Below are 16,272 nucleotides of genomic sequence, written 5' to 3'. Positions count from 1 at the left end.
AGAAGTGGAGGAGTGGATTTCTCTTGGAGTCTGGGGTTCGTGGACCTCAGAATTCAGAGAGAGGGCATTCCACCTGAAAAAGCCTTGACACAACTTTCGGCCAAGTCGGACACTAAAATTTACAACTACGGCCCTTCCGTAGAGCAGTATAAGAAAAGTCCAAAGTAAATGTATTAATGAATTCAGTTGTATTTAGTGTGCTGAACGAGATTAAATGACCATTAAGTGCAACGGTTGTAGAGAGTGTGTGTGTGAAATTGTAGTGAAGGGTTCCTCCTGCCCTGTCCGAGCCAGACCCTTATAAGACCCGGGGATAGGAACTCAAGCTCTACCGACTACCCAAAAGAACCCAAAGAAGTAATAGGTGAGAGAGTGGCGACCAACGAAAGGGCACAAAGGAAGTGAGCGGTTACACTAGATTTTTATTGAATAATGTGGTCAGTCTATCAAGAGCTGAATATCACAATCTTTGTGAAAGAACAAGACATTGGTAATTATGTTATTTGCATTGGTTTCATTTCACCTGAGAAAATGTATGCTTAACTGAAACATTCTACTGTCCACATAATAAACATTAAAATTGAATTATGACTTCCAAAAACAGCACAAAAGACCACAAAAAATTGTAATAGCTACTCTGTTAATAGCAAAGCACTGATAATGCATAACTGATGAAAGTGATTCTATTGAGAAAAAATCAAATTTTGTAAGTTAAAAGTGAAGTGTTCGATGGTCTTATACTACAAAATCATACCTTGAACACCACCCAGGAGGCATGCAATACCAGTCTTGTAGAATGCAAATGCTGCATCATAATCTCCCTGGGCTTGATGCAGCTGTGCCTGTCCAACATGGTTAGCTGCTTCCACAATATAGCTGGCAGGCTCTTGTGTTACATTGCCTGGCATCACAGCCTGCATCTGGCCTGCTTCAAAGCCCTGGTTTCTGCCAGCACAAAGTCTTGAGAATGATTCTGTTTCAGTAGGATGTGGGTCTACGTAAACATCATGTTGCAGACTGGATATGGATTTCGGTTCAGGCACCTGCCATGAATACGGTCCTTGCTCTTGGCTATTAGAAGAGGTGGCTTTCCCCAAAGAAATACCATTCTCTTGAGAAACTGTAGTGGGTGATAATTTGTGTTGCGGTGTTGCTCCATCATTGTGTATGTCACTCTGTGATTTTTCTGGACCAGGTGACAAAGAAAGCAACCAACTATTGCTCACCTGAAAATGTTTATAACAGCAGAATTAGTAAAGCCATACTCATTTACAGCCTAACACCTGCATCAGTCTTCTTCAGACCTCCAATCTCCGCATGTGCTGTGAAATACAACACAGAATGGGATGACAAGTATCCAGCCAATGGGAGACAGAGACTCTGAGACTCAGTACTCTTGGACAATTTGCTGCATGAACAGGATTCATCTGACTCAGGACTGGTTACAGTGGTGGATTCTCATGCATACAGTAATGAGCCTGCCGATTTCATATAAAGGGAGGAACTTCTTGATACTGAGCAACTCTTAGCTTCTTGAGATGGAATAAGCTCCATAAAATGTGTTACTCAGCTCACTGATTGAAACTACATTCAGTTTGGTTTAGTTTCAACATCTGGAGAACACTGTCTGTTGCTATTACACATCACACACACATAAGGGAAGCTCTAATAACACAAGCAGCCAAAGAAGAAGGAAACATCACAAGACACAGTATACACAAAATATAGGAGGAACGACTCACATAGCGGATGAGTGATGTATTGCATGACTTTGCAATGAGACGTACAGGATGATAAATCTTAACAAATTTTAATATATATATATTTTATTATGGTACATGAGGAATATACATTTTAAATTATTTTATAAACGACACATGATGGCGAGAAGTGCAATAGTTTACCGTAGGTGACACACCTGAGGATGGCACAGTGATGCCGAAACATGTAGTGAAGTGACATGTGAGATTGTGTGCACTAGAAGACGGTCAACACACATATATCATGGACAAGAATCAGTGCAACAGGACGCTAAAATACATAATTATTAAGCTCTAATATGTGTGAATGAATTTCCATATTTTTATTTTGGCAACCTTTACTCAAATTTGTTGTCTGAATTCAGTTACCATAGTAGCTGAACAAGTGGGATTATCACTTCACAGTCTGAACTCAGAAAATTTCACATATCATGCACAAGCATGTAAATGAAAAATTATATTTTTGCACCATTTCAGACACTCATGACTCCCATTTTTTAAACTAAAAAACAAATTTGCAAGAATATTTTAATTGATATTTATTGGATCAAAAATGCTTCATATAATATAAATATTGTATATGTTATACAGTGAAATATGGACTTTACATTCCTTGTATCTATGTTTCTCTTCATTCTACACATATTTTTATCAGTCCTGCAAAAACTTCCATAAGAACAATGTTAAATTTTCCTGGAATATACATTTGTGCTTTCCTCTCATTTCTCTGAATTGTGGGATGTCAAATCTGGTAGCATGAACAGACAACCATGTAAATTTCTATAACAAATATTTACTGCTGTTAGAATACACAGGTGAGCAGGGAAGCAGAGCATGCGATAATCGGTCAGGTCATAGCCCGGGAAAAGGCCGCATGTCTCTGAGGATGGGCACTCCTGATGGAGGACAGGTGAAGCTCATGTCGCAACAGGCTAGCGTCAGCAGTCTTCCTTCAGCGGCAGCAGTGGACAGTGAACTTCCTGGTGCATCTAGGCAACTGCTAGCAGAGTCGGCCTGATTGGGTTGATCCTCATAGCCTTGCTCTTGTTCTGCTGTCTTGACGTATGAATAGATGCAACTGCCACTAACGTGTCAGAGGCCCACATCTTTATACTTTGTCACAAGATGGCATGCAGACCAATGGCTGTTGGAGCTGCCGTGGTGAGTGCTGATTGGGTAGGGCTTAATTCAATGTCGGTGGCTCCCACAGAGTATGCAGGGCGTTCAGATTGAGGAAACCTGGCAACAGCGTCAAGCGGACACAACATTTCTCAAAGATCACTGCTGTAACTGCCGATAACAGAATGAGTCATTAGCACTGATAAACATGCACGCCCTCACTAGTGTAGAGCGGATGGAACATTTCTCTGCAACTACTGTGCCCTTCCCCGCTAGCGAGAGTGCAGTCATGTTGGTGCTTCCCTCACATCAGTTTCTGTACATGCACACATTTATAAGAATACTGTAAAAAGATAACACAAACTTACCGTGCTTTATAACAGTTGCTGAAAGTGACCCCCTTCTGCCTGCAAACATGCCTCACATCGCATAAATAAATCATGCGACACTTTCTGAAGTTAGTCCTGGGCAATTTAACCAATTACATGTGTTATTTCATTCTGCAGAGCTTCAGTGGTGCAAGGATTATTCTTGTAGACTTTTCCCTTCAGGTTTCCCCAAAGATAAAAATCGCAAAACTGAGATCTGGGAGTCCACAGTCCCCTACTGATTAGTCAGTCTTCAAACACTTCCCATAATGCGACCATGATTGCATTAGACCTATGTGCTGAAAATACCCACATTGTCTTTCTTCAGCAGTCAGCTGACTGAAGAATGGATTCAGTATATCATTAACGTAGCGGTCAGACTACACGGTTTCATGGAAAATAAGGGGCCAATGATTCGCCACGGACTCAGAGCACACCACACCCCCACTTTTTCACTATGTAATCACACTTGCTTTATAGCGTCAGGACTTTCATCAATCCATATGCTTACATTTTGACATGGCCAGTAACATGAAACCATGCTTCATCAGTCATGAACAGAAGCTGTGGATCCACAATTCCAACATGCATATATTGCAGCAGCCAGTTGAAAAAAACAAATTCTTCTGCATAATCTGGTTGTTTCAGCTCATGCACAACTGTTATTTCACTAATTTGATTAATTTTGTGGCTGTGAAAGCAGATCCTAGCAAAACACCGGTTTCCTGTGCTATGTGTCTTAATGATTTTCGAGGACTGATCTGTAGTCATGCTTAAATAACCCCGAACCTTTTCTTCAGTCAGCACAATTCTCTTTTATTGTTTCTTTATGTCACACACTGAATCTGTGGCCCACCACTTTTTCACAAGCTTAGATACACACAACTTTGTGGGAACTGGTGATATTTACGACAAAACTTACAGATAAATTTTCTGTAAATTTTTTCCTTGCAAAAGTTTCGACAATAAACACACGCTGTTCAAGAGTGAACTTCATTTCAGCATAAATGTCGACCGCCTATCGACACCTCTAACACAGACTGACTGTATTAATGCAACTTACTGCAGTGACACGATCAGACCACCTGATTGCGCACATTTGTCTGCGCTAATGACTCATTCTGCTACTGGCAGAATCTGTGAGAAATGTTGTGTCCACTAGACTCTGTTGCCAGGTTTCCTCGATCACTGAACGCACTGTACATTCAAACTGAGCACAAACTGGCCTGTTACTATTGTTTTAAGTACTTTAAATCAGAAGTGAGGAAAAATTTTATTTCTAGTCATAATTTCCCACCTCCTCTACTGTCATGTATACTTACTACTCTATGGCTTCAAGGTTGTGCCAGCAGAACAGGGCCATGTTTCCTACCATTGCCAAGCCTGTGTAGTGGCTAATTACCTGTGATGTGGGTTGTAAGTGACTGCAAGTTCCACATACTTGATAAATCACTATGATAGTTCTGCTTTTTGAATCTACTGTGAACTGAACTGGCAAGAATTTTATTATTATTATATTATTTTTTTTTTGGTTATGATAGGTGACCACAAGTTCTAAGCACTTATGAAGTTGCTCTGTTAGTGTCACTTCATCTATCTACAAAATTAAACTAGCAAACAGTTTTATTTTAATTTGTGATTGTGACTCGCTTTTCATCACAATGAGCAAGCCAAAGGAGAGGAAAGTGCTATCTGTTCAAGAAAAAATGGACAGTCTTGCAGTAGTGGACCTTCTTATAAATAGCCTATAGTGGAAATTGCACAAAACATGGTTAATTTGTGTTTCAACAGACACTTTCAAAATTTCAGTCTTAGCAGATAAGAACAAGTGAAAAGCCTGAAGTTGGGTTGAAAATTCTTACTTCAGTATGGAGAACTTTCTTCTCATTTTCCTGTTTGCTGTTCAACAAGGGCTGCTTTGTTGGAGTCTGTTGCAGTGGATCAAAAAATTGTAGATCTGCACTCTAAGAAAATAAAATCTTAGAATTACACTACAATACCATCACATTAATACAGTTTCAAATATAACTAAGAAGAGAGACAATGCAAGAACTGAAATCTTACCGGCACACTTCACTGGTAATGAACAATGAAACAGGCAGGTCTGGCTCATCACCTGCATTTCAAACAACTGTTATTGTAGCTGTGCAATAAGCTGAACAGTACTATCTTCTGGGATGTGACACAGTGTAGTCTGGTAGAAGTTTTGCAGCATTTCAGAGGAACATCAGTATGTTTCTACCAGACAACATGGCATCACAGTTACCACTGTAAAAAAATAAGGTAAAGCTATCCCTGTAACAGGCCGCAGAGGCCCACAGGATTGTGAGATGTCGAGGCTCCCACATTTTCGTTTCATAGATAGCGTTGAGGTTCTCAGCCTTACACACTGGCCACCTTTTACCCCCAGGAAGATTCCTGGTACTTATTTCTTTTAGAGCTTGAGCCGACCCCATGGCCATGGTATGGATGGAAGGATTAGGTCAATTGAAAAATCCAATGACCTCATCAAGAACCGAACCCACAACCTTCGAAAATCACAAATGTCACAACCAAGCAGAAGATTATTATTGTCTTCTGGGATGCGACATCATGCAGTGTGGTGGACATTTACAGATATTCTGGATGAATGTTCTGCCTCCATCTTCATGATAAAGTCTTATAGTCTGAAGATGGTGGCTGTATGAACCTCCAAAACACTGAGAAAAATCTACTACACTATATGGCGTCATATTAGAAGACAGTGACCTTCACAGTTACCACCATGAGAGTGGTGAACCAAAATACTCTAGTATGCATCCTCTGTACCTTATTTCCAAAATATATATTTATTTGCACCCGGCAATCAGTACTTTTTGTCATACAGAAATTTATTACAGACAGGGACTAGCTCTATCGATTGGGCCCAACTAAGTACGTTTTACCTGAAGATGGAAACAGAATCCAGTCTCTGAAATGCTGTGTTTAGAAAAATAAATAGGATGGTGTTTTTAGATAAAGACAGGATAATGGATATGTCCAAAAACATTTCAGTGCTTGGTATTTTTGTTCTAAACTTTGCTCATGACACCTGAAGAGTAGGTGGTGATTCTGTTGGGAATAGAAACCTGATCATGTGATCCTCAGTCAGTCACTTCAGTAACTGAGCTACTGCATAAAATACCAATATTCCTAATCATATTTCTGATGCATTTGAAACCCTGAAGAGTGCACATTAAGTTTGCTATGTCAGTCCATCTGTCTACGTGTTAGCAAAAGAAAACCTCATACCAACTGATTTGAACTTCATGAAATCTGAGTTTTGCTGAAAAGTATTCCAGTTTTGGTTAAAATCAAATGGAAATAACACACACTTTATACCTATACCTATATATATGTTTTTGCATGTAACTTACTTCAAGCTTTCACACTTCATATTGTGACATGTGGCCTCAAAGCCAGATTTGTGGAACCAACAGAGATGACCACTGCTAGGAAACAGCCCTGTACATGTCTCATGACAGTGGATTACAGTGGTGACCAAGGCAACAGAACAATCGAGGAATTGTATGACGAGGTTTTTCTATGTGGTCCGCTGCAATGGCTACTCGTACATCACACTACAACACAGCACTTGCAAGAAGAGGTGTTTTCTGTTCAGTCCATGCCAAGACTACATAATGAGGATCAGCTGTCATTATGAGACAGTCTTGAATCAGCAGTTATGAAGTGCAGTTCATGATCCATAAGGGCACAAAGAATTGTTAGAAGACTGTAGCCAGGCAACGACTAGTGGGAAGCTGCAACAAGCTGAGAAGACTAGCGTGGGTTACAGTGATTCATGTAGCGTCACAGATACTTGTAATTCCAAATTGTAAGTGTGCAATAAATCTGATTACCAATCCTAACCCTGTCTACAACCACTAAATATATGGTAACATTCATGTTCACTAAACTGTTGCTGAATAGTACACTGTTTCAGTTCCTCCTGCCTTTCTTCTTTCTTTCTTTTCTTGCTTTCTTTTCTTCTTGTCTTTCTTCCTTTCTTTCTTATTTCTATTTTCTTTTTTGTATTAATTCTAGTTCTGTTTCACCTTTTTCCAAACATAAGAGTGCAACTGATGCACAGGACCAGATGATGAATGTGACAAACCTGGAGTGGTGAGCTGATTCCACTGCCACTCAGTGCAGAGGCTGAGTCTGTATCCGTGAAATTGGTGCCTTCATCTGAACTATGTGAACTCAAGGAAATGGAGTCCGCCTGTTGAGGAAATTGCCATGTCCCTCCTAGTTTCAGCATGGGACCTTCAGTTTCCAACCCAAACCTAACATAAAAGAAATTGCTAGAGAAATCAACAAAACACAAAATAGTTCTAAACTTCATAAAATTACAAAGTGAAAATTATGGAATAGGAAAACCTAAAACAATGTAGGACAACAATCTAAAAAAGGCATATTTTACACTAATACTAACATATAATACAGAAACACAGATTCTTGCAAAGAGAAGCAAACCAAAATCCATAAAAGGGATATCAGATTTTTTATAAGTACTGAGGGGTGAACAAGAAGGGACGGAATTTGAAACAGAATTTCTAAAGAAGTTTAAATTCAAACTTTGTTAACAGTTAGAAAAGAAATGATTACAACACTGAGGCCATGTAAAAGAATGGTCAGAAGGATACAAAAAGGGTATTATAATTAAAATTTGACTTATGGGATGATCCAAAACAATGTCACCCCCCCTCCTTCACTGGAAAATATGCAGAACATAGTAAAGAGCTAAAAGAAACACAAAAGAAAAGACCATCGCCATTCATTCATACAAAACAGGAAGGATGATTCAGGGGGGATAGGAGCTTAAAGTGTAGCATGTTGCTTACTAAAATTGGTACAACATATACTAGAACAAACTTTGGTCTCATGTTGCCATCTCCACCTTCAGCAGAAATGTTTATATTTTTTACGCATGGTGGTTCTGGATGTATCACATCTGGTTCAAGAATTATACTGCCTCCAGGAACAGTAGGGGTCAGAGGTGACTTGTCACTATCCCCATCGTCAACAGTGTAGCCCGACTGTAACAAAGAAGGAAATTTATACAGGGGCAAAATTCTCTATTTCCTTGTCTTTTATCCAAATATAAAATTATTAAAACATTAAATTATCTAAAAAGAATACCCAACATTATATACAGTATTACATTTCATGGGACCGCCTCTGTGGTCCAGTGGTCAGCGTTCCTGGCTACAGATCCGGAGGTCTGGGATCGATTCCCGGAGCTACCAGATTTTTTCTGGTCTGGAACGGGTTCCACTCACCCTCATGATGATAACTGAGGAGTTATTTCACGGAAATAGCGGCTCCAGTCTAGAAAACCGAAAGTAACGGCCGTGGGGATTCGTTGCGCTGACCACGTGACACCCTCTATCTGCAAAAGTTGGCACTGAACTTCGTCAACAAGCAGCGGTCGCTCGGTCGGTATAGTTCGCTTGCAGACTAAAACCGCAGAGTTTGTATGTTTTTTTTTTGTTTTATTACATTTCATGAAATAATTTATTTATGAAAGCAAATTTAGGAAATACGAGTACAAAGCGTACTAATAATTTTCAGTATCTTCCAATGTAAATACTGTTTGCCTCACGATAAATGTCATCAAGGTGACTGTTCACAGCCTCCCTTTCTTGCCATTATCACAAAAAGAAACCATTACAGTAAAGTGTACTTTTATGTTTCCGTGACACAAAAACATAAACGTGAAACATGAATACCCATTCACTTTTCAGCTAGAATGTACTCTGTTGCTTTACTGCACAAGTGTTCAAAATGCCTTTAGTAGCAAATATTCAGACAGCGGATTTGAAAACCTGAGTCATTACCAGTATGTGACTTGCTAAAAGTTATGTCCAAACCCAGCAGACTTGTATTTGTGGGGGGAATACATTAACAGAATTATTCATTCTGTCAAAGTTTATGATTTTGAGCACTGACAGGAAAAGGCCACTGCACACTACCACTCCAGACTGGCCAAGCACAGTATGAACAGAAACTACGTATTACCTGGATGTATATGAGGCAGAAACAGCATGAACATTAAATTGTACTGAAAATGGTTTGTAATTTTTGTGGTCTATGACATTAAACAGCCAGTTGCAAATCAATTAATTCATGAACTAATAAGAAACTTATTCTTTTCAATGATGTGGTACATAAAACAGTTCTACCCATTCCTCTGTATGGATACATAACACAGTCTCTAACATGCACGTATGAGCAAATACTGAAGGCACATGAAAAACATCTGGATGTAAGTGAGATGAATAACAGAAAAATGTACCAATTGTATTGGCATAGCAGTGTGGGATGTCATTACATGAAGAGACAACCACTAGTTGAACTGTTCTATAATATCTATTACAGTTGCGCAGTATACACAGGCGAACTTGAGTTTGAAGAACTGAAGAATGATAATAGCGAACTCCTTGAACACTGAACTAGAATTGTAGTACTGTAGAAATCTAGAACTGTAACTTCCCTCAATGTATCTTCTTATGTAACCTAGAGTCGTCCATATAGAAAACATGTCACTGCCCGTATTGTTGTAGGCTTTGCCTAGCAACCATTGTTTACTCGTCGTTGCTAAGCAGTGAACCTTGCGTTGTCACACCTGCTTGAATGTGGGCAGTTCCCACAGCAGTAATGCTCTCAGCTCATACCTGGGAGGTCATCATTTTGACTTCCTCATGGTTACACTCAGTTCCTCCAGGCAAATGCTTGGATAGTACCTTAATTAAGCCATGATCACTCCCTTCAACATCTTTCCTTATTCATCCGTCATCCTACAATTCAAGCCTATATACTCTAGCTCAGTGCTGTCCAACGTTCTTATGTACTCGGGCACAATTCACTGATGCCTATGGAGGTNAATAATAATAAAAATTTTCGAAAATATTTAACAGTACTCAGACGTTCAAAAATGTCTCGTCTTAAAATTTGAATTAATAGTAAAAATCGGCTCAATTATATGTGGTTACAGAGGGCGCGAGAAAAATATACCACGGGTGCCGCGTTAGACAGGGCTGCTCTAGCTGCTGACAGTGTCATTAAATAACCCACCAAGAAAAAGGAATAAAAGAATATTACAGGATGAACCAATGGTCCCAGCCAAATACTCATAACAACAACAATCAATTTTAACTGATTTTATGTTTCCTCAAATTCATGTTTTTCCCAAATTTTCACTTCATTTTCCACATCATAATAACAAATTTTCCAAATCTTGTGTTTACAACACTCTGTTTTGGAAAATTGAAAGAAACAAACACTGGCACTGCCACTAATGTTGAAGGTTTGTCTTAGTAAAATATGTATTCCTCTGCATACTAAATGTGCAACAAAGTTGAAAATGAACTATACAGACTGAGAGTTTGAATGTTTATTTTAATGGCTTGCCAAAGTTATAGTATGAAGGAATCCGAATTTCTTTTATGTAATTTACATTTCCCTAATTTTACATTTCCTTCGGTTTTACACTTCCTTTAGAGTGTCTCTTCAAAAAAGTAAAACTGAGGCTTCATCTGCAATTCACTTGAAATCTTTCCTATGCCTAACATATAAAATGAAAATTTACCGAACCATAATAATAAATTTGCATTATAGTTACCTCAAAGAATTTCACAAAAATGTTACTAGTGAAGAGTGGTGGATGGTCTCCAATGAATTCTAACAGGGAAATAGCGCATTTTCGTCGTTCCTCTATGACATCATCTTCAAATCTACAAAACCAAAAGAAATATCATATGATTAACAATAATGCAGGACCAGCTAAGATACAAAATGTTTAGCCCAAACACATGCTGTACTGCACTGGATGCACTGAAATGGGGAGTCAAGACATGTCACCAATGAAACAAGTATCTAACAAACAGAGGCCAGGGTTCCATTCACAGCATTGGCAGAGGTTTCTCTTTGCCACCACATGTAGATTTGTTCTGGGAAACTCCAAGCCTCCTATCAAATTGGTACCTGGGCTCTTTTCCTGGATGTCAAACAGCAAGAACAATAAGCCAACTGCTTACATTCATTCAGGGCTGAAGCTAAGAACATGTGGAGCTTTACCTCCATCTCACTACAAATTTAGAAGATTAGAACAGCTGTAACTTGATGAGATTTTAGGTTCTGATGGCTGTGATTAATACAATTACAATCTGTTGGGATGTGCTGTGGCATAGTGTTATATAACTTTATTGATGTTACAGAGTAACACTCTGCCTCCATCTTCAGGGTCAAGGAGTTAGTTAAGCAAGAAGCACACACCAGAAAATGGAGCTAATACATTCCTCCAAAATGTCAATAACCTTGTACCAGGTTACCTGGTAACATATAATAAAAGGCAGTCTCTTCAACTGTACCTTTCTATTATGAACACTTCCTGAAGTGAAACAAAGGTAAAACAAAAATGTAAAGTTATACCTGTGCTTAATTCATTAGGATCCATGCCATGGAGACATGTGCAATAGTGGAGGTATATCATTCTTGACCTTGGCACTAGATGGAGGTGAATGGTACACTTCAACTCCACCAGCTGCTTTACCCCCAGTACCCTGTGGAGAGGAGGCTGGCTAGGCCCCAGAGCTGGTCTGGACAGTGTGGAGAAAAGAAAAATCTTTTGCCCTTGCCAAGAATTACACTCATATCCCATCACTATACTGACTGAGCTATCATGGCTCCTAAAGTGATGTGTATCTTCTACATAATGAAAGGCTGCTGTCAAAGCTGAAATTCAAACTCAGATCTCACTTCACTTTTGGTAACTTGCCCGTGCTATTCAGATAATACAAGACAGATTGATAAGGNGATGGGGGCGATACGTTCCTCCGAAACGTCGGTTAACACCACATATACACGGCGCCAAAGCCCAGAAGACTGCTTTCTTCAGGAAATAATTGGTTTGAACATTGTGGGTGACAAAGCTTACAGGCACATATGACAAATTCCAGTTTTGTCTATGAAAATTCACTCATAGCGCTCCAAGTGGTTACGAGCAGCGTGGTATCATAGTTATTTCTGCGTTTCCATCAAATCATGCAGAACCCGTCGTGATTCAATTTTTCTCATGCCCAGACGTTCCTTCAGAATGTGAAGCACAGTCATATGTGCTAATCCTGTCTCTCAGGCCAGCTCACGAACCATATGGCGTCAATCACTCTCCAGTAATGGGGAAAGAGTATATACTTCTTCTTCACTGACACTAGGACCTGGCCAATGCATATCTGCCACATTTTGGCATCCCTCGCTGAAGCTTTTATCCACCTTGCCACTGTTCTGTAAGGCAATGCAGATACCCCGCAAGCCTCTTAAAGACCTTGATGGCACTGCCATGCTGTACGGCCTCTGGCACATTCAGTCTTTATCCAACTCCGCTGTTCCTGTTTCGAAAACGTCATGACAGCACTACATTAGACTGCCAGCTAACAGCTCTGTTCTTCTCGTCACTGCGCATGTGCGTGATGTGGGAAGGGAGAGTCCATTTGCTCTGAGGTAAGGTAGGTATGTAACTAACGTGTGGTATAAGCGACATTATTTTGTTCCGCTGCATGGCGTCTCTACAGCAATGTTGCCACTATTAAAGTTCCAACCCTCGTATATTCACACTCTTCCTTCATGGCTCTCCCATGACCCACTTCAGGGGACATATGTTTGATGAAGAAATTATAAGCCCCTTTTTCATTCTGGAGAATAAGGCAACAGGAACTAGTAAATGACAATTCAATATGTGAACCAGTACTTACAATGTTAGCACAACACTCCTAGTTACAGTAATTATTCAGCATCTGTTCATTACTGGATTGTAAACACCATTCAGTCCACGTGGTATCTGTGCAGGTACATAAACTGCCCCTAATTACATGATGTTACCTTCCTGCCTATTGCAGCATCAAAGTGCATTGTGAGCAAACAATAGTAGCATGTGTGTTTGCAAATGGGGTATTGATAACATGGCATGACATGCCACAGAGGCATTTAGTTATGTATTTGTAGTTCATTTAATGAGGCTGTCAGTAACTCAGACTACACGGTGTCAAATGATCAGATGACAGTGATTAATGGATTTGAGTGGACGTGGAAGGAGGTGGTCATGGCCTAATTTAAAGTTGTCTGAAGCAACTGACAAAAACCATGTAAAAAATCAGAACAGCCAGTGTCCCGCATGCCTAACAGCAGCTGTCCTGACTGAGATTTCTTATTATTTTCATCAGTTCTTGTATGTAACTGCGACAACACTGTCTGAAAATGAACTGTGACCGCTTCCATCCACATCCTTTCCAATTCATCATCCACAACCTTGACATCTGAAACAGCATCATTAAATAAACCAGGAATCAATCAGTCAGCAAATCCTTACACATCATTCATTTAAGAACTGTTATTCTTCTAAGTTCTGTATTTCTTATGATGTGTTGATTAGATCCAAAATTTCTCACCCCAGAATTGTGAAATGTCTTACCTTCCAAAAAACTTGGCCTTTGCAAACACTGGAAATTTATCCTGTAGATACAACTTCTGATGTTTTGTCCTGAGTTCTTGGTAAAGTTTCTTGAAATCATTATACCTCTTCCACACCACTACTTTTGTTACAGCCTCAGGTGATCCTCTAGGAAATACCTATAATACGAATATTATATATATTTATTGTGTATGCACATGTGGAACGCCTCTGTGGTCTAGTGGTCAGAGTTCCTGGCTACAGATCCAGATGTCAAGGGTTCGATTTCTGGCACTATCAGATTTTCTGAGAAGTAGTGGGTCTGTTACGAGATCCACTGAGCCTCATGAAGATAACTGAGAAGCTATTCAAAGAAATACCAGCTCTGGTCTAGAAAACTGAAATTAATGGCCATGAGGATTTGTTACACTGACCATGCAACACCCTCTATCCACTGAAGTTGGCACTAACTTCACCAACAAGTGACAGTCGCTCGGTCAGTATTAGTTTGCTCGTGGACTAAAGCCACGGAGTTTATTTTGTTTCATGTGTGTGTGTGTGTGTGTGTGTGTGTGTGCGCGCACGCACACATAAACATGATGCTGTTCTTTTTTTCTTCCAAAAACATACTATTGTTCTAGGATTTGAGGTCCTCTCAGTGGTGGCTGTGAAGAATTCTGTTTTCTCAGATATAATTTACATTTACATCTATTTTCACTTCATGGATCCAATTATCTCCCCATAGGACTGGATAGAAAACATGTCACACATTACAAATTCATGATGACCACACATCAGACATCCTTGGTCAAATAAAATATATAATTAGGCCTCACACAGACAGCACAAGTTGTCAAGACTACACATGCCATGTAGTTCAGTGAAAGTCACATCCATCTTCAGGCTTGAAGAAGAAGGAAACTAGCATGGAACAGAGAGCAGATATATGGTGTTATAACCCAGAAGACAGTACCCTTCACATACTCTCAAACTTAATTTTATCAAGGTCAAAACACACAGATGTGCAACTTCTGAAACGTGTTCTAATATACACAAACTGTTTGCTGGTATGTGTACCAGCACACACCAAATGAGAAACTATATATATTTGCAAACAATGCTCTTCTTGGTAGTCACTACCAAATGTTTTGTTTCAAAATATGGAACATGGACATGTTTTGGAACCTTTAGGTACAATCAGCTAAACAACAGGCTATGGAAACAGCAGTGTACAGCATCTGAATTCCTTTACCAGAGAGTGAGTTAGATTCTTTAAACACAAAAACGATTCCAATGGGATTCAAATTTGTCAGTGGGTAAGTACCTGGTTGGCACACCAAGTGAAACACAACTGTAATGTTGCAATGTTATAAGATGGTAACAAACAGGGTGGTACAGCAATAATGCTCCAGATTCATATTGGAAGGTGCTTAGTTCCAATCTAGCCAACAATACCAACTATTCTGTGGGTTTTTTATTCTTTTCCTCAGTCCCTCCAGGCAAATGCTGAGACACTATGATGATCATACCATGACTCCTTCCTTCCAAAACCTTTCAAATTCATCATTCATCCACCATCCAATCTTCTATCTAGGTAATGACAGCATCATTAACTACCCACAAAAAAAAATACAAGATAGTCGGCCTGAACTGCTAAAAGGCAGCAATGTGGACTTGCAACTTGGCAACACCATGAACAGGACCAATAATGTCTGCTTCTCACCTTCAAGTACTAGACACTTTAAGAACTAAATGAGCCAGTGTAGCTCGGCCAAGTGGCAGGCTTGATGATTGTGGTTCTAGTCTCCACGAGAGCAGGAATTTATTTTCTTTGCCTTTGCATTCAGACTGGGTCTAGGGGCCATCTGCCCTTCTACACAACAAGTATCTGGGACTGTTTGGCTGGGGGTTAAGCAGCCAGAGCTTGTGCTACCCACTCATTTCCATCCACTGCCACAGTAAAAAAATGCCTGGTGTTTTACCTCCTTGCTGCCATATATCTACATGATACAATGTTTAACACCCTTATTTTTTTTATCTAATGTGTCCTAAATGTGTCTCTGGTCTTCCAGTTTTAAAAATACATTACAATGAAACAAACACATGTACCTCATTTATTTTCACAGAAAAAGCAGTGATACAAAGCCAAAGTACTGATGGACAAGTGACCGAATTCTCAGCATAATACCATCCTTGCTATCAAGCAACGGCCACCTTCCTTTTTGTTGGAGTCTTAAAATGTGTGCAACTAAAAGCAATGCACATTACTGACTGCAAGACCACCACAAAACAACCAAACTAAGAAACAAGTCCAATTCTGATTCATATCTCATCTGGAAAAACTTTTCATATCTGAGGCTATTTCCTTTCCTTTCCCTTCCCTTCCCTCCAGCTATTTCGCCATACTGTCAACTCAGCCCAAGAAATGTAATCACAAGTCCTAATCTAAGCTGTTGTCTCAAAACTAAAAGACACGCAATCTTAAGCTAAGTTACTCTAACAAGGTGAGGATAGTGCCAGCAATCTCTGATATGATAAACAGACCACAGGAACTGATAAC

The 16,272-nt window shown here is 39.6% G+C and overlaps 1 protein-coding gene across 2 annotated transcripts in view; it reads right to left on the bottom strand.

Moving 5' to 3' along the window:
• LOC111864655 (ribosomal protein S6 kinase delta-1) overlaps nt 1-16,272 on the bottom strand; it is a 38,101-nt gene that overhangs the window by 20,189 nt on the left and 1,640 nt on the right. The window contains exons 2-7 of one of the 2 annotated variants that reach the window (XM_023852048.2): nt 13,734-13,891; nt 10,890-11,001; nt 8,141-8,304; nt 7,380-7,551; nt 5,110-5,211; nt 755-1,226 (exon numbers count right to left, since the gene is read on the bottom strand). In XM_023852048.2, the coding sequence (XP_023707816.1) occupies nt 755-1,226; nt 5,110-5,211; nt 7,380-7,551; nt 8,141-8,304; nt 10,890-11,001; nt 13,734-13,891 (1,180 nt within the window). Of the gene's footprint in view, nt 1-754; nt 1,227-5,109; nt 5,212-7,379; nt 7,552-8,109; nt 8,305-10,889; nt 11,002-13,733; nt 13,892-16,272 lie in introns of those variants that run through there. The other variant, XM_023852050.2, reaches the window with a different exon arrangement.

Source organism: Cryptotermes secundus, unplaced genomic scaffold (assembly GCF_002891405.2).
Source record: "Cryptotermes secundus unplaced genomic scaffold, Csec_1.0 scaffold186, whole genome shotgun sequence".
Classification (NCBI taxonomy): Eukaryota; Metazoa; Arthropoda; class Insecta; order Blattodea; family Kalotermitidae; genus Cryptotermes; species Cryptotermes secundus.
This window is presented reverse-complemented; position numbering and strand designations above follow the sequence as displayed.